Source organism: Primulina tabacum, chromosome 9 (assembly GCF_025594145.1).
Source record: "Primulina tabacum isolate GXHZ01 chromosome 9, ASM2559414v2, whole genome shotgun sequence".
Lineage (NCBI taxonomy): Eukaryota > Viridiplantae > Streptophyta > Magnoliopsida > Lamiales > Gesneriaceae > Primulina > Primulina tabacum.
In genome coordinates, this window is record NC_134558.1 from 35,874,458 (window position 1) to 35,894,665 (window position 20,208).

The window sequence follows — 20,208 nt, forward strand, 5'->3', positions numbered from 1 at the left end:
CGGATTCTGTGACTCCGTCACCCACTCACTTTTCTTTTTTTTTTTAGTTTTTTTAATTTTTTTTATAAAAAACGGATGAATCCGCTGCAGTGTGCAGCGGATTACTATATTTTTACAAACACTCTCATTTTGCCATATTTTTATAATTATTATTTTAATTTATAATATTTTTAAAAAAAGCCCCGTCTCTTAGTGGTGGTTTTAAAAAAAAAATAAAAAATAAACTATATGGCAAAAGCGCAATCTTGCGAAAAGAGACAAAATCGCGTATTTAACCTAACGATTTCTACTTCTTCCTTTCTCATGTTATCCCATTCACCCACGGTGCAAGATCACTCCAAATTCCGTTTCATGGTATCAGTCAGGCGCTGTTCCGGTTTTCTTAGTTAACGTTTATGACTATTTTCAGTTCGATTCCGAGTTTAGTGGGATGCCAAATTTTGATTTCAGTGAAATCCGCAGTTTGATCGAGCTCAATTATTTTTAGCTTGGAAAAAAATCATGTATTCGGCTTCATTAGGCACTGCTACAGTTTTAAATAATTTCCCTGGGATATTCCCATTTGAAAGAACTCAAACAAAATTTATGTATTCAATCAGACGTCGCGAAAGAAAGCACTTTTGTAGCAATCCAAGAGTGTTTTCCCGGAGAGCTGGTTCAGATTCGAGTCCTTCAGTGAAATACAATGTTGAGAAGGATGATTTCGTAACCAGGGTTTTGAAGGAAAACCCTAGCCAAATTGAACCCAAATACTTGATTGGTGATAGATTGTATACATTGAAAGAGAAGGAGAGTCTGAGCAGAAAAGGTTTTAATGATAGGATTGTGAAGATACTGAGGATATTAAATTTGAAGTCTCTGGTAGGGCGAAGTGATAAAGAGAGTGGCATGGGCAGTGATTTAGCAAACCCTCAGGGAGAGGTTTATTTGAAGGATTTGTTGAGGGAGTACAAGGGGAAGCTTTATGTTCCAGAACAAGTATTTGGGGCCAATTTGTCTGAAGAAGAAGAGTTCGATAAGAATGTAAAAGAGTTGCCTAAAATGAGCTATGAAGATTTTCAGAAGTACAGTCAGAGTGACAAGGTAAAGTTGGTGACTTATAAGGAGGGCCGTGTTTCTTATGGTAATGATGAGTATCAGGATTTGGTTGTTGATTTGAAAGAAATTCCAGGGGAAAAGAGGTTGCATAGAACTAACTGGTCTGTATTTTGGTCACATGAAACATTGTTGGCACTTTTTTATTGATAGTATGTATAGACTAAAGTTTGGTTGACTTTCTCTTGAATTGTAATAATAGGACTATGAGACTTGGCCTAGACCAAGTGAAAGATCTTTTGGAGACATACAAGGGACCTCGCAACGAAATAGAGAGGCAAATGATGGTATGAATTCTTTTTCTCATTTGTTTTTTGTATTTGCATTTTCCATGGATTCATGAAAGTGTCAAATGGTATGCTAATTGAGACAGATGCTGTTGTGACGAGTATAACCAACTTAATGAAGCCATCCATCTGAAAATGAGGATTACAGAATGGAAAATATTTGATTTGAGAAAATTGTGCAAGTATCGTGCTCAATTTCATTGCTTTCATTTGGAGAAAAGTGCGAGAACCACTATGATCAACGTTCAAGATTTACAAGCACTCATTCCTCACAAAGTTCACTCTTATACCTCCTTCTATAAACTCTCACGAAGAAACTCTCTTAAACTTTCTTGTAGTGCTTCAGTTCACGGTTATATGGATACACCTTTTGGGCACTCTCTTTTAGTCTGCAGTCAGTCACTCCACCCTTTTATACTCACTGATTAACAAGTCAATTTCTTCAGTCACTTGTTACCGGTGAAGTGGCTTTATCAAGTGTTATTCCCAGTAACCAATTATAAGTCGTCAACCTTAAACACTCAGAAGTTCCACAGCTTGTCTTTGTGGATACCTTAGATGGATATGGTGACACCATCTCACAAATATGATGTTTTATATTTGATTTATTTGAGGAAAAAACTAATAGTTGAAAACAAGGACAGAAGGGTAGATAAGGACAACTGAACAGCGTTGATCATAGTGGTTTCTACCGTGGATGTAGATCCTTCTAGTGGCCGAACCACGTAAATTTGTGCACTCTTTCTTTCTGTCAATTTTATTTTTTCTTGTGTGTTGGGTTCTTGATCTAGTTCTACAACATACTGCACGATTATTTATCACACTTCTGCTAGGCAAATCGTGAAATCGAGAACAATCTCTACAATATTCATGGTATTTTTGGCCAAAATTGTATCAGGCAATTAAGTTAAATGTAGTTTGATAGATGCGAGAAGACCATATAAAACAAAATCAATTTACCATGAGATTGATCGTGCAAGTTCCCTAATTAGTTGGCTTACTTAATTGTTTTAAATTGAGTTCTGAAATGCTCATGGCAGGTGAAATTATTTTATAATTTTCCACATCTGGGGTACGAGAAGAATAATTTTTGCTAGAATTTGTTGTCATTTTATTTCTTTTCTCTTTTTGCTCTTTCCTTTCTGACTGCTTGAACTTCCTGTGCAGTCCTTTGTAGGAAAATTACCAGAGTATCCTCATCCCATAGCATCAAACATATCAAGCAGAGTGATGGTTGAACTTGGAGTGTTAACTGCGGCAATGGCTGCAGCTGCAGTTGTTGTTGGTGGGTTTTTGGCTTCTGCAGTATTTGCTATCACTAGCTTTGTCTTTGCAACGGCTGTCTATGTCATCTGGCCGGTGACAAAACCATTTATCAATCTATTTTTGGGTCTCATCTTTGGAATTTTGGAAAGGGTTTGGGAAAATCTTGCTGATTTCTTTGGTGATGGAGGAATTACATCAAAACTGTATGAAGTTTACACTTTTGGTGGAGTGTCTGCCAGTATTGAAATGCTAAAACCAATCATGTTGGTCTTTTTAACAATGGTGCTACTTGTCCGTTTTACACTTTCTAGAAGACCTAAAAATTTTAGAAAATGGGTGAGCATCGGTTCCTTTTTCTTCTTATGGCAGGCTCACAATTAATATTTCACAAGCAGTTCACTCAACTTTTCTTCTACATGTAGGATATATGGCAAGGCATTGAATTTTCTCAGTCAAAGCCACAAGCTCGTGTTGATGTTAGTTCAACTCCTTATTATCTCCCTGTATCTGTCTTTTAAGCTTTCCAAATTTGTCTTGTATAATGATCTTATCCATGTATAATGTACTTACCTCTCTTCAGGGTTCAACTGGAGTATTATTTAGTGATGTAGCAGGGATTGAGGAAGCTGTCGAGGAGCTTCAAGAGGTATCATATTACATTACATGAAGTGCCGTGTGCAATTTTGTACCTTAGCGAAAATGAAATTAGTTTTGCTCTTGTTTTTTGTTTGTTTTTAAACGAGAGCTTTTCCAGGAACAACTTAAAAATGAAATACATATAATTTTTTCTCATGAAACCCCATTTGGGACAATTTCTGGTGATCACACTGACTTTTTAAGGTTACTGTATAATCAAAACTTCTTCAATTTTCATAATTGTGAGACGGTCTATCATTTTCTTGGGTGACTTGTTTGCCACTGACAAATGTGTTGCCATTTATTTGTTATATTATGATGTCTATATACACTTGCATTTCGGATGCTGGCATTTACAAGAAGGTGATCTACAGAGGCATCATAATTCCTGTATTCCTACCTTTTCTTTTTTCTGATCATTTTGGTGTCATTATAAGTTGGTCAGGTACCTCAAGAATCCTGAACTATTTGATAAAATGGGGATAAAGCCTCCACATGGAGTTCTTCTCGAGGGCCCTCCTGGATGTGGCAAGGTTTGGCTGGATTTCTCTATTATCTATGCTAATTCTAATTGAAAGTTTACAAAATGATTTACGCAATAAATTGTCACTAGACACTAGTTGCAAAGGCCATAGCTGGTGAAGCCAGCGTTCCCTTTTACCAAATGGCTGGATCAGAATTTGTTGAAGTGTTAGTTGGTGTTGGTTCTGCTCGAATCAGGGATTTGTTCAAGAGAGCAAAGGTAATTGGCTGTTGATTTTGTTGTTTCTGAGACTTAAATACAAATTCAATTTCACACTTCTGATATTTTATAGAGCAAATATTTATGGGCATCAATAATGCTTAATGTGATTTGACAGAAATGTTGTTTCATTTTGTGTATAACTTAAGCTTTAGCTTTCACTAGGGTGGGTTGTTGGTGTTGAAATTTATGGTAATTTTTTTTTCATGTATCTTATCAGAATTAATGATACTCTTGCTCTTATACCTAGTCAATAGCTTCTCTTGGTTTTAAATTCAATTAATTGGTTTTACCGATACGAATGAAATAGTTCTTTTCCACTTGTTATCACTCAAAGATGCCCTCATTGTTTGGCTGGTATAATGGAAATTGTTAATTAACCTCAGTAGGAAAAAATTATGGTACCAAAGTGATGTTCTCTGTTACTGATCATAATTACATTTATGGAGGGAATGACCTTTTCTTAACAATGTTTGGGTTTTCAGATTGTAAAATTGGTAGCTGATGATATATGATGTTATGTTACAGGTCAATAAACCATCGGTCATTTTTATTGATGAAATAGATGCTTTGGCTACAAGGTATGGATGTTTTAGCAGGTTTCTCGTTCTTTCCACTGATCATCATTCAAACATTTGCTAGTAAAGGGTTGAAAGCTGAAATTTTTTCTCTGTTTGAGTTGAATATAAACCTAAACCACTAAGTTTTTCCTCTCTTCCTGTCCAACAAGGTATAGTTCGGGGATATCCACTTGTACTTCGGTCATACCTTTCAAGTTTGAATGACATAATTTACTGTGGTATGTATACTCTGTTTGACAATAACAAGTGAGAGAAAAATTTTCTCGAGAAATATATTTGTATGTCTCACTGTTAGATTCCTTGTTTATTCCCAAGGGATGAGGGATGTTATCTTGTTTGGATCGCCTTAAAATGTTCATGTATTGGTTTTATTAGGTAAACTACATTTTTTGCAGCATTATGTAATTGTTTTTTATTTCTTTGAGTTTGTCAATCTTATTTGGTTCTACAGTGAATGAAATAAATATTCCATACTCTGTTGGCATGAACCTTTTGGCTTTATTAGAGGATGAATAATAAAAGTTGATTAATTCTACGACATTGTTGATTCAATCAGTTTGCTTTTTTATAGATGTCAAGTCAAAATTTGATCTGGTGTCTGTATAATGTTTTCCTGTATTTTGTACAATGAAATAAACATAACTGATTGATTTTGAATTTTGTTGGTCTGTAGGCGGCAAGGGATATTTCGTGAATCAAAAGACCAGCTATATAATGCTGCAACTCAAGAAAGGGAGACGACTTTGAACCAGCTCTTGATAGAATTAGATGGGTTTGATACAGGTAAAGGCGTTATATTCTTGGGTGCCACTAATCGAATGGATTTACTGGATCCTGCCCTTCTCCGTCCTGGTCGATTTGATCGTAAGGTGTGCTCCTCTGAATGAAAGTAGTGGGCTATCAAAGGTTTTCAGTTAATTTAATAGCATATCAGATTGTTTGAGCATTATATAACCAATATTAATGATAATTATGTTTCGACAATGTAGATCAGAATTCGCCCTCCGAATTCAAAAGGAAGATTGGAAATCTTAAAAGTTCATGCTCGTAATGTGAAGTTGTCGGACACGGTTGATTTGTCTACTTATGCAAACAACTTGCCAGGTATGCATTTGAATTTTGTTTTTTCGCATCAAAATTTCAGACAGTTTTTTTTATTTGAATTGTTAGAGATGCTTTCCTTATTGCTGTGCAACATCTGTATTATGTTGATCAGGATGGACAGGTGCAAAGCTAGCTCAACTTCTCCAAGAAGCTGCTCTCGTGGCAGTGCGGAAAGGCCATGCTGCAATTCTTCGGTCAGACATGGATGATGCTGTTGATCGTCTTACAGTGGGACCGAAGCGCGTTGGAATAGAGCTGAGTCAACAAGGACAATGTCGCAGAGCTACGGCAGAAGTGGGGACTGCTTTGATTTCTCATCTGCTTAGGCGTGTCGAGAATGCAAAAGTCGAGCGTTGTGATCGTGTATCAATTCATCCTCGTGGACAGGTTGGTTTGTTGAATTTCTATGTTTTGTGTGTGGATTTTTGCTGTGTGAATTTTTTCCGTGCTACACGGTTAATGCTTTAAGAATAGCCTTTTCCTCATTTTTATGTTGTTGGTAAACTGCTCTATGCAGACTCTGTCTCAAGTTGTGTTTCATCGTCTTGATGATGAGTTCTATATGTTTGAGCGCAGACCTCAATTACTACACCGTCTTCAGGTGTGAACTTTGAGTTTCATTTGCCAAAGCTTTTCTCTCAATCAGTTACAAATTGAGACATAAAATGGTTAAAAAATGTATTTATATAAAGGTGTTACTTGGAGGCAGAGCGGCAGAAGAGGTTATTTTTGGGCGGGATACTTCGAGAGCATCAGTCTCTTATCTTGCCGACGCATCTTGGCTTGCTCGAAAGATCATTACAGTGTAGATCTTCTATCTGTCTGCATTTGGTTCGTTTTATGTTATTTCTTATGTTGTCATTAACGTTATCTGTTTGGTTATCAAGATGGGATATGGAAAATCCAATGGTTGTGCATGGAGAACCTTCACCGTGGAGAAAGAAGGTTAAATTTGTTGGCCCCCGGCTCGACTTTGAGGGTTCCCTCTATGATGACTATGATTTGATTGAGCCACCTGTTAACTTCAAACTAGACGATGACGTTGCAAAAAGGACGGAAGAATTGATGCGTGATATGTATGGAAATACGGTTGCTTTGCTAAGACTCCACACTGCTGCTCTGCTTAAAATCGTCAAGGTATGCAGTGAATTTTCATATAAAGTATAATACCCTCTTTCCGTTTCTCTTTTGAGTGCCTGGCGGTGAAATGAGCATAGGCTAAGCATAGGCTAATGAGTGTTCTTTTGCATTCCTTTATGAGTCGAAATGCGATGCTAAATGCTTGGATGGTTTTAACAATTTTGTGTCAACGTGGAGGGACCCCATTATGTTTGATTTGTAATTTCTAGAAAGAAAACGGAGAAACTCTTTCAAACTAGGGGTGTATTTTGGTTTGGTTCAAAAGAAAATTCACGAGTGGAACTCCTATCGAGTTACTTGAGCTCGAATTTGATTCTAACAGACATCAACTAATCTCAGACTCCTGTAGCTCTATTGGTACTGTTCTAAACTAGATCCATGCCTTAGCTACTCGAGGTCGACACAAGATCTGTGAAGACAGAGTTTGAACCGAGCCACTACTGAGCGTTAAGTAAGCAAGCAAGTAAGCGACTCCTCTTGCTTGCACCCCCAATATCTACTTTTCATCAAATATCCAAGTAGAAGTGAAAATTCGTTTTCGACTGCAACTTTGAACTGGCAATTAAAATGATATTGTCAAATACGTGTTTTAACCAATCATCTACAATCAGGAACGCAACCACCTCGGGAGCTGGTTTATCATTTAAATTTAAAGAGCATGCAAAAAATAGCACGGGGTTTCTAAGTTTTCATATAAACCAATTATCAATTTTTTTATGCTGCAGGTTCTTCTTAGTCAGAAAGAGATTAGTGGGGACGAAATCGATTTTATCCTCGATAACTATCCCGCAGAGACACCCCCGAGTCTGGTATTGGAGGAGAGAAATCCAGGGAGCCTTCCATTCTTTGAAAACAATCAAGCACAGAAGAATGAATTGGAGTATACCATGTTAACTTCATGATTTACCTCCCAAGTTTTGCAGAAAACCGGGAAGCTATTACTGCTCGAATCGGATTCATTCAAGTTCGGGCCAGGAAACGACTGTTTTTTTTACTGCATTATGAGGTGAAAGATCGTTGCATCGATGAGGTTGCTTGGTGAAATTCTGTCTAGGTTAGCTAAGTTTTGTATTTTACACAGGTGAGCATAGCCAACATAAAAGTTATGGCAAGACTAGAATTTCCCACACTTGACGCTCTCCCAACTTTGACAAGCGTGGATACAACAAGTTTGTGCTTAGCTACATAGTGCTTTTGAATCATCTCAGATTCATTACATCAATTTGGCTCAAAATTATTGACTCAAAACTAAAAAGAATGATATGAAATCATTTGTGATGTTAAATATTTTTAATTTCAAATTCATTTGATTTGAAAATCTTCCGACAAATCTTTCAAAATTAAGTTGCATTCAGCTAATAAGATTTGAGTCCTTTCCAATTAAAGGAAATGACATTCAAATTCATACTTGCTTATATTATATAACTAGGAATGTACACGTGCGATGCACGTAGGTGACTAATAATGAAAAATATAATCACGAGAATTAGATAATGTTTAAATTCGTTTAAATAACATCATGTTTATAAGTATTTATCAATTTAAATATATCAAAACACAATACATAAAAATACATCATGACAATAAATCATATATATTTATTTATTTATATGACATTTTCAATCCACGACATAATACAGCTCTCTTAAATGATAAATCAACAAAAATATTTTTCATTCAAATATCATTCAAAATGGAGAAAACAATAAAAATAAAATTAACAGAATAGTGAATTTTACCAAAATCAAAACTAAAATTTACTTAAATAGAGTACACATAGACAATGGACAATGAATCACAAAAATTAACTAAGAAATGTAAATAAATAATTTTTTTTACATAAAGTTTAGAAAATAAAGAAGAATGTGAATTAATGTCCAAATCTATGTAAGATGGACAATGAATCACAAAAAAACCCTTAAAAAGATATATTAATTTAATTTGCTAACTTAAATGAACAAGGAAATGTAAAAAAATAATTTTTTGGCATAAAATTTAAGAAATAAAGAGGAATGTGTATTAATGTCCAAATTCATTTAAGATGGACAATGAATTACAAAAAAAACCTTAAGATAACATAATAATTTAATTGACCAATTTAAATGAACAAGGACATATAAGAAAATTCACAATTGAAGTGTAACTTAAATTGAGTACACATAGACAATGGACAATGAATCACAAAAATTGACTAAGAAATGTAAATAAATATTTTTTTTCATAAAATTTAGAAAATAAAGAAAAATGTGAATTAATGTCCAAATCTATCTAAGATGGACAATAAATCACAAAAAAACCCTTAAAAAGATATATTAATTTAATTTGCTAACTTAAATGAACAAAAAAATGTAAAAAAATAATTTTTTTGGCATAAAATTTAAGAAATAAAGAGAAATGTGTATCAATGTACATATTCATTTAAGATATACAATGAATTACAAAAAAAACCCTTTAAGATAACCTAATAATTTAATTGGCCAACTTAAATGAATAATGACATATAAGGAAATTCATAATTAAAAGTGATATATTTATATGTAAGCTAGATTGAATTTCCCTTGATTAAATTATATAAATATAAACAATGAAAATGCATGTGAAATCGTGAAATTCAAATTATTATCTACATGCAGAGTTAAATTTTAGTTTACTTTTTATTAAATGAAGTACTAAGAATTGAGTTAACGCACGTGTGGGCCTAATGGACCGAATCTTAGGCAGTTTATGATGGGTAGGTGGGGAAAAAGCGAAGAGCAATGATGTGCCTGCCGTGCCATGAATTACACACACCAACACGCAAAAACACACAGCGGTGAAAACAGATGAAGCAAGAAGAATAGTTACGATTCGAAATGACATGTCTTGAATTATTCATCCATCTTCTACCTGAAAAATCAGCTGCTAAATGATCGGACGCTGCTGCATGAAAACGCCATGAAAAACCCGTGGAATTGAAAAGGTAAAACGATGAGAGATGAAGAAATCACGTTACGGTGAGCCAACAAAAACAAATCCTAAGTTTCGAAAAGACCGCGTGAAAAAAGTTGACGTTGCCAAGAAAATTAGGAGAAGCTATTGTGGGCTCTCTGTTCCTCTGTTCTTCACGTTGTGGTGTGCTGTTATCTTGTTTCATGCTAAATTTGGTCTCACCCATGGAAACAAAGGTGATCCATTCACCTGTCATCTGTTTTTTTTCTCATTTTTGTTTTATTTCTTGTGTAATTTTTGCCTGCATTTTAATGCCCACTTTCTTCTATTGTTTCTTGGTACACGCACTCTTTCCATTTTCGTGAATATTTTGAATTTGTGTGCTCTGAGATTACTGTTCATCTTGGAATCCTATTCCGTGTATTTAGTGGCCTTGATTGTTTCTTATCTTGGTAGTTTTAACTCTTTTTTTATTGGAATCAATTAATGTTTAGACTACAGATACTGTTTAAGGTAATTTTTTTGGTAATTTTGCTGAAGTTGCCTGGTTTTAGTTTGAAGTTTGCATTTACACATGGAAAAAACAAGAAATAATTAGTAGCTGCAGTTGTTTGTATGAATTCCATGATGAGGCTAATCATTGTGAATCCAAAAGTTTGAATTTATAAAAGGCAGCCGGTCACTACTTCGAAGAATGCCATTGAATTAATAGTTAACAATTGTACTATTCGGTGCTTTAGAACTTAATATGTGTACTTTACTCTAACAAGTTTCACCAGATGGTTCCAACAATAATCATGTTTTGGCTCTTTTGAACGAAAAATTTGCAGGAGATGTCAATGCATATAATGAGAGCATGCATAACTCTGGTATTCATTATGGAAAGTTATCCAACAATATGGTTTCTGTTGCAGAAAATGATAATGAGAACCAGGCAAATGCAGTCGTGTTGAAGTCGAATGTGTCTATGATTAGTAATGATCCAGATTCATTTGATAGTTACTCTAAATCCAAAGAGTCCTTCCAAGGTACAAGTCAATTAGAGGAATTAGTGTCTGTCATTTTAGGCTATAATTCATTAAAGTGTCAAGTAGAACCACAAGAAGATGAGGAGCAAGGCACACGTGAACGACCGGAGGACTGGAAATCTCAGTTAACCTATCCCAATCTTGATGACTTTAAAAACATTACGAGGAAAGAAAAAAGTGGGAGTTCACCACACCAACTAGTAAACATCACCCACAGGCTTGAGCCTGATGGGACAGCATATAATTATGCCTCCGAATCGAAGGGTGCGAAAGTGATTGCTCATAACAAGGAGGCAAAGGGAGCTAGAAATGTATTGGGGAAGGATCATGATAAGTATCTGAGGAACCCTTGTTCGGTGGAGGGAAAATTCTTTATCATCGAGCTTGCTGATGAAACATTGGTGGATGCGGTCAAAATTGCAAATTTTGAGCATTACTCTTCTAATTTTAAAGAATTTGAGTTATCTGGGAGTTTGGTATATCCGACCAGTTCATGGTATAGTTTGGGGACATTCGTAGCGTCAAATGTAAAGCATACTCAATGCTTTAAGCTACCAGATCCAAAATGGGCTAGATATTTGAAAGTGGATTTACTTAGTCATTATGGGTCAGAGTTCTACTGTACACTTAGTGTTGTAGAGGTGTATGGCGTTGATGCAATAGAACAGATGCTTGAGGATCTTATTGTTACTTCGGAGGAGTCTTCTACGAATAGACTGATGAAGCCTAATACAACGGTGATGCATTTGAAACCACTGGAACAAGGTTCTAACAATCTTGAAGTAGATAGTGTGGCTCATAATGCGGTTGAGGCTGTTAGAGATGAGGTAGAAACTATACACGAGGGGAAAAAGATTGACTTGGATGTACTCAAGAAACCTACGACCTTGGGTAGCAATTTGGATCCTAAGGTGAAAACTCAGAAACATCAAAACAACAGATTACATGCCGATGCAGCCCTTAAGGTATTGTTACAAAAGGTTAGATTGCTAGAGTTGAACTTATCTGTGCTTGAGGAGTACATAAAAGAGCTAAACAAAGGACAAGGAGATGTTTTTCCCAGACTTGATCAAGAACTATCAAAGTTTTCTGCTCTTATCGAAAAAAGAAAAATGGAGATAAACGATCTTCTGGAATGGAAAAAAATAATGGTATCTACTCTTAATTTTCTAACAATCACAAACTTGGTGCACACTCAGTTTTTTCACTTGCTTAGGAACAAGGAGTTTTTGATATTGAGTCCTGGAGAACTGCTGTCTCGAGTCAAATGGATCACTTGGCTGCAGAAAATAGCATGCTTAGGTTGGTAATAACATTTGTTGGTACCGGTTTGAGTGGTCTAATGCAACTTATAAATACTGTATCTCTTTGTTCATGGTTCTTTTTGATGGGCTCAAACTCTTCATTGTCTGCAGATTAAAGGTCGAAAAAGTTTCAGATGATCAAGAAAGTCTGGAAAATAAAGAGCTCGCGATGCTAACAGTGAGCTTTTGCTTCGCATGCATTGCAATTGTCAAGTTAATTTTGGTCTGGATCCTGAAATTCTTCAGTGCGCCAATGCCTGCTGGTTCAGGTTTACAGTCTAGAGGATGGACTTTGATTCTCATCAGCTGTAGTTTGACAATGCTCATCCCATTGATTTATAGTTAGTTTTGTGCTATAAGTGGGTCTATTGTGGTGAAGAATGCGACCAAGTAGCCCTATATTAGTGAAAATTGGCTTCTCTTCAAAACATCAATTCCAACCAAACTCTTATGATATATAAGTGATTTACTGACCTTTTATTTGACGAATTTTTTTTAAAATAATTTGTTTGATTTTTAATATTTGTTTGTTATTTTTATGTGCATAAAGCTTAATTTTGAAGAATATCAAAAAACATACGTGACCCCTCAAATCAAAATAATATTTGCCACAAATAGAACCCAAATCGGTTTTCGGATTTATTCCTAATCATACACGAGAGGAAAAGTGCAAATTAAGGATAGCTAGAGGGGTAAAGACGAATTATGTTAATTACTTTTACCCCTTGCGTCCGACCTGTTCCTCAACTCTCGACTTGTGTAGTGTGCTTCTCTGTCTACTACAAATAGTTAGTTTCCCTCTCCATAACATATCAAACAAACCCCCCAATTAGGGTTTCAGAGGTGATACAATTGAACTTTCGCTTAGGAAAGTAACATGATTTTCTTTGGATTTTTGAAACTCCCAGTATTTTTTCGATAGTTTGATGAATGTTGTGAGAGTTAATGCGATCATTTTTTTTATAATATTGTGATTTCATGACTTAGGATGGAGTTTATGATTTACAACGTTTACGTAATTCTTCGTGACTGTGGGAGCGCGGCATTTTTCTGTATCTTCTTCGCGAGTGTTTTATTAATCTTCCGGAAGGGGAAATTAAACTGAGTCTTTTTTTCAATTGTATGAATATATTGATTGCGTACTTGGAAGCTAGAAAAGTGAAATTGCTACTGGTGGGAGAATGATGGCGCTTTTGAATGGGAGTGAGGATGGGGAGATTGCGGTGGAGAGGCAGATTGGGGTGTCCATGATGAAGCAATTAGTGCCAGAGATCACAACGCATGCCCTCAGTTACTTGGATTAACCTAGCCTCTGTAGGCTTTCCATGACGAATTCTCACATGCGGGAAGCTGCCAATGATGATAATGCGTGGAAGGCCCTATATCATAAGGTGTGTGTTTTTTCTTATAAATTTTTAAAATTTTGTGCCACTATTTCTTTTAGACAATTCTTCTTTTCTTTTTTCCCCATGAAATTGGTTCGTGTATTATTGCGTTGTCGAGGATTCAGTTGTGTGCTTTTGTTCTTACAGTGTTTTAGTTTCTAGTTTATCAGACGAGAGAGAGAGCCAATTTTTTGTTTCAATGGGGCTATAATTTATTAGTTACTCTTGTATTAGCTTCAGTTCATGTGATAAATGATAAGACTTAGGTGTAAAATATAAATGATATTTGTATATAGTGCAAGAAGGGAGATTGACATATTAGAAATTTAGACTTGATTACTTGAAGTCTCGTAGGTAGTATCTGCATGTGATTGTTATGACTTACGTACTTGTAATCTTGGGGTGGCATTTTCATTTTCATTGGAATGAATGTGATCCATCTCTGAGGGGACAGCAATTTAAAATGGTTTTAATTGCTTGAAAAGATGAATACTCGTTCAAATGGTACTTCTATTCCTGAATTATTTTCAATGATAAAAAGCATTTATGTTTTTTCCATGACTTCTTTGATCCATAATTCCTCTACTATGTCTTATACTAACATTATTTTTTCAATTTTAGGATTTCAATCTTATTTAACAATTAACATTGACCATTATGCTGATCTCGATAAAATATTGAATTTCTATTGGTGCATTTCTGAAATATTACGCACAGTCATGTTCTAAATTGTAAGATAATTCTGTATTTTTTTCCTTGTCTAGGATTTCACTTTAGAACAACATAATGTAAGACCACCAAATGGATGGAAAGCTTATTACGCAGCTACAAGAACCATAGTAATGCTGAGTTTTTTAGGATTGTTAGAGAAAGTTCAGTTCCAGCAATGAGCCAGTTTTGGCTTAACGCAAATTACGTGAAGTGTTTTCATGCGACTGGCTAGTCATTCAGTGGGTATGTGGGTTCTACTTTTGCATGAAGTTTTTTCATTTTCATGCTAATCACTGGTATTTGATTTATATTTCCATGTTTTTAAACAAAAATTTTGTTTGTCATGGTTTAGAATGTTCATGGAATTAATTCTCTCTCCGTCGGTCGTTCCTGCCCTTTATGGGAATTCTTAGTTCGCTCCTGACTTTTCATCAAATGAGACTTCAACAGATGTATTTGGCTTATCACTGCACTAGGGAATTATAAAATAATATTTTTAGTATGCGGCCCTTTGTTGTAACCTTTTTGTTGATACTTATAACCTCGCATGAAGTTTGACCTTAGAGTCTTGAAAATTTCCAGTAATATAAATTAGAGTATTGAAACATGAAGTGTGGAAAATCAATGAAGAATTTGATTTTTATAGTGCATATACTTCTTTTGGATGTGTATATGATTTATATGCTATTGTCAAACATAAGCTGTGGCCTTTTTTCTGCCATTCCCAGAATATATTCTGTTATCGTATCATAAAGATTATTACAGGATTTATTATGTAGAAGGGGTTAAACAATGAAATCCTCTTGCTTTATGTTTATTAATCTTTGTTAGATTGCTCGATTCTTGTGGCTGTTGATCTCACAACTTTGTGGATACAAAGTCCCAAGAAGATTATGCTTAGTTGATAGCTCGATCATGTGCATGAATTGGATAAGATATGTTGTGGACAAATCAACACGTGATTCCTTCATTGAAACTATTTTGAATTGTGTTTCACTATGACTAATCACGTTGGACTGTTAGTATCTCATTGTTCTAGATTTCCATGCCGGAATCCAGAAGCTTTATGTATCCCTCTACTTTAGTTATGATGCAGTTATGGAAAGCTGGCGGCTAGCATTTCGCTGGGACAATGTTGCCGATTTCCACGTTCGAGATGTAAAAGCTCGGGTGCTGACAGAGATGGCTTGGGTTACAATGAGTGCTTATATTGAAATGGAAAACGGTCCATTTAATGTGACTAATGTTTATGAATTCCAGAATGGGAGGTGGTATATGGTCCACCATCATACCTCAACATTTTTTGTGAATATAGGCATCGGGCACCTACCTCTCTGCATGGACAAGTAGCTCCAGGCTAGGTCATGCGAAGTTTTAAACTATCTTATCAACGAAACTTGTGAGTGGTTTATTTTCTTTTCTTTTCTTTAGCTAGGAATGACGCTAAGAAACAGCAAAGCTTTCTTGGAAGATCTTATGTCGAGTGGTGGACGTCAGTTAATGATAATTGATTTCTGTTACACTTCGTTGTTAACTGATATTATGCTTTTAGTTATTCCTTTGTATTCTCTTGATTTTTCAAATGGAATTTCTCTCTTTCTCAATCATTACAAAAAAAAACGCGTAGTTTGAAGATTGTGATGTTGATCTATACTTTTTAATAATTCGCGATTGTCCACCTTTGAATTATTACCTCCACTTTCTTATTTATAACTGAATTATTTTTTATCCAAACAACATATGATTGGTTCTTTTGTAGGTTTGAATTGGTCACCACGTGAAGCTTCCATAACTTCTACAGAAATTCCATCAATGGCAAAACATGTGTAGTTTAAATTGGTCACTCAAAATGAAGTGTAAAATGGGTCGTATGCATTATGCAAGATGCTAGCATGTCCAGTAGTTAAATAAAACTCAACTACCGGATCAAATCCGATCAATTCATAATTTGGTTAATTATTTTTAAAATCAAATATTCATGTTTAAAAATATCGATTAATTTTTCGTTGAAATCGATTGTGTTGTCTCAGATACAATCTATATATACCTATAAAAGAGTGGATACTTCAAATGTTTTCCAATTGTGAATGGACGTCATTACCATTCACATTTTTTACTTATTTCAATTATCAATCAAGTAACCTATGAACTAAATTCACATTTAGTCTAGTAATTAATAATTAATACTAATTAAACATGTTTTATGGTTATTACCCTTCACATTTTTTAAAGTCCATAAGTTGATTGATTTTTAGTTTTTTATGCCTTATACTTGATGTTTGGATATATATTTTTTAAAAATTTGTTTCATTTAATTTGATTCTATATATTGTGCTAATTATAATTTATTAGATAACATAAAATTATCAACTTGAATTTTAATTTAACAAAAAATTCGAAAGTAAATTACATAAGTTCTTAATTAATTTATTCGTCCAATATAACAAAGAGATTAAACTCAAATTTATAACAAAATGATTCAAATTATTTTTTTAGAAAATCAAATTTTTTATTTTTATGATATAATTTGTATTTACGTGCATCGCACGTGCTTCATACTAGTCTATCAAAGTTGGTGAACAATATTATTATTGAATTTGAACAATATTTCACATGAAAATTAAAATGCAAAAACAAAAAAAAAAAGGTCAAAAGTTTGGGCTAAAGAAAATACATGGATATCCCAATTTAGATTTTTTTTATGGCAACTCGATATCGTGGGCTCGAAAAGAGTGAAACGCTTGTCCATGGACGAGGGAGAGGACACCTTGTAGAAGGTTTGAAATGGTCAGCTCATGGAATTACACACTAACAAACACGATTAAGACCACACTGTGATTCACTCGGTTTCTTAGTCAAAATTTCAACTCTGGTTTCTTTAAATTCAAATGCCCCCACTCTTCCTAATTCATCGTTCAGTTTCTCTTTTCCTCCCCTCCTCATATATTCTCACACACACAAGTTTGCACCACAATAAAGTTGAGTCAAGTTTCTGAATCAAATCCAATATTAAAGAAGTCTATACTTGTATGAATCTAGTATTGCTCTGAAGCCAGATAGCATTTGAAATGGAGAGTGCTGCAACCTGGCAATATAATGCACTTATCAACGAACTAACACAGGGACTGGAGAAAACTAAGCAGCTTCGGATTCATTTGTGGTCGACGTCCCCTCCGGAAGCTCAGGACTTGATACTGCAGAAGATATTATCTTCATATGATAAGGCTTTATTGATCCTCAAGTGGGGTGGACCAAATGGAGCAGCAACATTGAGTACGCCAGAGAATTCGGTATCTGTACATGGAAGTCTAAGAAGTGAAGATTTGAACAAGAATATAAAGGATAATCAGGATGATATGAATGCTTCAAAGAAACGGTAAATTTTCACAATGATGGATAACTTTTTCTATGATAAATCCGGGAATCTTTTGCAAGGTGTTTTTTGTGCTAACCCTGTTTCTTGATTGGTTTAACAGAAAGATGAAGCACACATGGACAGAACAAGTGAAAATCAATCCTGAAAATGGACTCGAAGGGCCTACTGGTGATGGGTTTAGTTGGAGAAAATACGGGCAAAAATACATTTTGGGAGCTAAATATCCAAGGTAGACACTCTTTTCCGACATGGAAAGCAATAATATTTTAAAGACAATAACACAAACAAAAATGCAGCTAAAATGAGGTGGAAAACACAGAGTCTGAAGAATAAAAAAAATCACAAAAATAACGCGCCACAGTCCCTGTACTGTTTTTGTGTGTCTCTCACGTGTACAAGGACTAGTCTTGAATATAAACACTAGACCACGACGAAAATAACACGAGTTTGTCCACGTTTGCAGGAGCTATTACCGATGTACATACCGCCATGTTCAAAATTGCTGGGCAACAAAGCAAGTGCAGAGATCTGATGACGACCTGACCGTATTTGATCTCACATACAAAGGAAGGCATACTTGTAACCTGTCCTCCACTAATACAGTTCCACCGCCAGCAACTCCTGAAAAACAGGAACTGGAACTTAACTATGGTCACAGATTTCAAGGCCAACAGAGTCAAGCCCTTCCAAACTTTACAAATTCCCTCAGCGTCAGCACCGAGGACTTGGTTAATGTGGATATGCCTGCCTACTTCTCCTTTCAATCAACATTAGCATTCCATGATGAAGAAAATCACTATTTCCCGATCCCTGCTCTTCTTGATGAAAACCAGCACCAGGAGGGCACAATTTCTCCTCAGTTAATATCTCCAGCCACATCAGAATCCAATTATTTCTCGGCATCAACCTACTTGAGGACTCCTAATGTTCAGCATTCAGAGGCTGATGCCGCAGATATAATCTCAGCCCATGAGTCCACAACAAATTCTCCAATTGGAGGCATGGAGTTCTTAATTGATCCCACAAAGCTAGATCCAAATTTCGAATTCAACATGCCAGAATTTTTCACATATTCAGACTTTGAACATGGACAATAAGAGGAAAGTGTGGTTTTGCAACCTGATGATTGATCCTTGCGGTTTAAAATCAGAAATAGATAGATCTTGCAGAAATAAATCGATGTGTAAAGATGCTAGCCCGATATTTATACAAGTTTTATGAGTAGTGCTTTTCAACTCTGTCATCCCATCGTGGAGTGATATTCAAGCACAAACCAGAACAAACGTCTGAGTTACTAAATTGAGTTTAAGGGCAGATCATGTAGACGGAAATAACCCACAAACTTCCAGAATAGTCTTTTAAGTTAAACTCAAGTAAATTCAATCACGGAAAAAAGGAGGATTAGTGTTGCAAATTATAGTTTCTTAACAAACAAAATTACGTAATCTTGTCGCTCAGGTAAGATGATCTGGTCATCATGTAAAATGATTGTAAAAGGTAAAATGAACCAGTGAAAATACAATCTTGAGGACAAAAACCAAGACAATGTATAAAATTTACAATTCCCAGCTTCATGCAAAAGTGCAAAAACATGGAGATTAAACCCAAAGATACAAATTGGAATTCCCAAAGAGAACAAGAACCCATCTGGCACAATCATGAGAAATATACTCTTTATGATGCAAGCCATCACGTGTACAGATTCTCTTGATAATTAATGAAATAATGCTCAAGCTGGAGTATTTTGCCTCATGGACAGGACAGGACAGGGCAGGGCAGGAGAAGAGCTTACAGATATTACAGCATTCATCAGAAAGAGAGAAAAAAAAATTAGAAGGTTCAGCATTATCTATCAACAGCAATTTCAAACCGAGCACTAATTCATAATTCAAATGAAAACAAGCAAATAGCTTACTTGTGGCACCAACAAAAACAAGCAAGAAAGTCTTCGATTTGGTGATAAAATACAAGAAAAACAGGTATTGAAACAAAGAGAATGCAAAAAGCTGTGAAGCTATGCTCTGAGAATTAATTCTAGGTGCCCATGGATCCACAGGAAACAAAAACCCATGACAAATTATATGTATTCCATCTCTGTAAAACAATATTTCTTCCCATTCCAGCTTCACCGCAGCAGTTGAATTCAAATCTTTTGGGAGAAAAAATTGTGTCTCTGCTATAGCTCCAAGGCTTCACTTGCCAACCTTTACCCTTATACAGGATCGAAGAACCAGTTAACATGGGAGACTTCAACAGAGACTGAACTCGAATACATCCTTCCATTTTTTTCCAAGAATGATGAAGCACCAACACAGGTTTGCTGCTTCGAGATTTTTTGAGGGGCCAATCGCGTAATGGGCCCATTAGTTGCATCGGGCTAAATAGGCCCATGAATCAATAAGAGGCAAGGCCCATCGTTCTCATTTAACATCGTGATTGTAAGATTGAATTCTTGCGTCAGTCATTAAATTAGGCCCGTTAAAAAAACCAAATACAGCCCCATGATCAAAAAACATATGGTCCATTTATACGACGCGTTTTAGGTGGAGTGACGCTGAGTTTACAAAATATAAAAATTGTACAGGTCTACTGTATCTGATTTCATCGCGACAACTCATAATATAA

General features: G+C 35.4%; 3 protein-coding genes and 1 long non-coding RNA gene across 20 annotated transcripts; 3 read left to right on the forward strand and 1 right to left on the reverse strand.

Annotated features, from left to right (window-relative positions):
* The first annotated feature begins 284 nt into the window (after positions 1-284).
* LOC142555636 (putative inactive ATP-dependent zinc metalloprotease FTSHI 1, chloroplastic) lies at positions 285-8,159 on the forward strand. Its single transcript, XM_075666616.1, has 15 exons — positions 285-1,199; positions 1,298-1,382; positions 2,550-2,984; positions 3,071-3,124; positions 3,229-3,294; positions 3,722-3,817; positions 3,898-4,026; positions 4,555-4,607; positions 5,281-5,476; positions 5,597-5,711; positions 5,824-6,098; positions 6,229-6,312; positions 6,404-6,516; positions 6,599-6,848; positions 7,577-8,159. The coding sequence occupies exons 1-15, from the start codon at positions 502-504 to the stop codon at positions 7,751-7,753; spliced, it is 2,826 nt and encodes a 941-aa protein (XP_075522731.1). The 5' UTR covers positions 285-501; the 3' UTR covers positions 7,754-8,159.
* Positions 8,160-9,593: 1,434 nt separating this feature from the next.
* Positions 9,594-15,729, forward strand: LOC142555637 (SUN domain-containing protein 5-like). 17 transcript variants are annotated; one of them, XM_075666618.1, is made up of 6 exons: positions 9,594-10,015; positions 10,610-11,958; positions 12,024-12,109; positions 12,223-13,502; positions 14,261-14,450; positions 15,039-15,729. In XM_075666618.1, exons 1-4 carry the CDS (start codon positions 9,826-9,828, stop codon positions 12,455-12,457), a joined length of 1,860 nt encoding a protein of 619 aa, XP_075522733.1. In that variant the 5' UTR covers positions 9,594-9,825; the 3' UTR covers positions 12,458-13,502; positions 14,261-14,450; positions 15,039-15,729. The 17 variants fall into 17 exon arrangements, with proteins under 17 accessions (XP_075522733.1, XP_075522736.1, XP_075522739.1 ...); XM_075666621.1 differs by having other exon boundaries at positions 15,231-15,729; XM_075666624.1 differs by having other exon boundaries at positions 15,247-15,729.
* A 1,120-nt stretch (positions 15,730-16,849) lies between these two features.
* Positions 16,850-18,826, forward strand: LOC142555639 (putative WRKY transcription factor 53). Its single transcript, XM_075666635.1, has 3 exons — positions 16,850-17,583; positions 17,684-17,812; positions 18,047-18,826. Exons 1-3 carry the CDS (start codon positions 17,276-17,278, stop codon positions 18,678-18,680), a joined length of 1,071 nt encoding a protein of 356 aa, XP_075522750.1. The 5' UTR covers positions 16,850-17,275; the 3' UTR covers positions 18,681-18,826.
* A 260-nt stretch (positions 18,827-19,086) lies between these two features.
* On the reverse strand, positions 19,087-19,990 carry LOC142555640 (uncharacterized). Its single transcript, XR_012822446.1, has 2 exons — positions 19,499-19,990; positions 19,087-19,370 (listed from the first exon to the last, which is right to left on the reverse strand). It is a non-coding gene; the product is annotated as an uncharacterized LOC142555640 (long non-coding RNA).
* Between the last annotated feature and the right edge of the window lie 218 nt (positions 19,991-20,208).

Excerpts from the sequence above, each read along its gene's own strand:
- LOC142555636 (XM_075666616.1), top strand. The coding sequence starts at position 502 with ATGTATTCGGCTTCATTAGGCACTGCTACAGTTTTAAATAATTTCCCT. Across the intron at positions 3,125-3,228 it reads AGCCACAAGCTCGTGTTGAT|GGTTCAACTGGAGTATTATT; the intron begins GTTAGTTCAACT and ends ACCTCTCTTCAG. Across the intron at positions 5,477-5,596 it reads CTGGTCGATTTGATCGTAAG|ATCAGAATTCGCCCTCCGAA; the intron begins GTGTGCTCCTCT and ends TCGACAATGTAG.
- LOC142555639 (XM_075666635.1), top strand. The coding sequence starts at position 17,276 with ATGGAGAGTGCTGCAACCTGGCAATATAATGCACTTATCAACGAACTA. Across the intron at positions 17,584-17,683 it reads ATGAATGCTTCAAAGAAACG|AAAGATGAAGCACACATGGA; the intron begins GTAAATTTTCAC and ends TTGGTTTAACAG. Across the intron at positions 17,813-18,046 it reads TTGGGAGCTAAATATCCAAG|GAGCTATTACCGATGTACAT; the intron begins GTAGACACTCTT and ends CCACGTTTGCAG.
- LOC142555637 (XM_075666617.1), top strand. The coding sequence starts at position 9,826 with ATGAAGAAATCACGTTACGGTGAGCCAACAAAAACAAATCCTAAGTTT. Across the intron at positions 10,016-10,609 it reads TCTCACCCATGGAAACAAAG|GAGATGTCAATGCATATAAT; the intron begins GTGATCCATTCA and ends AAAAATTTGCAG. Across the intron at positions 11,959-12,023 it reads TGGAATGGAAAAAAATAATG|GAACAAGGAGTTTTTGATAT; the intron begins GTATCTACTCTT and ends TCACTTGCTTAG.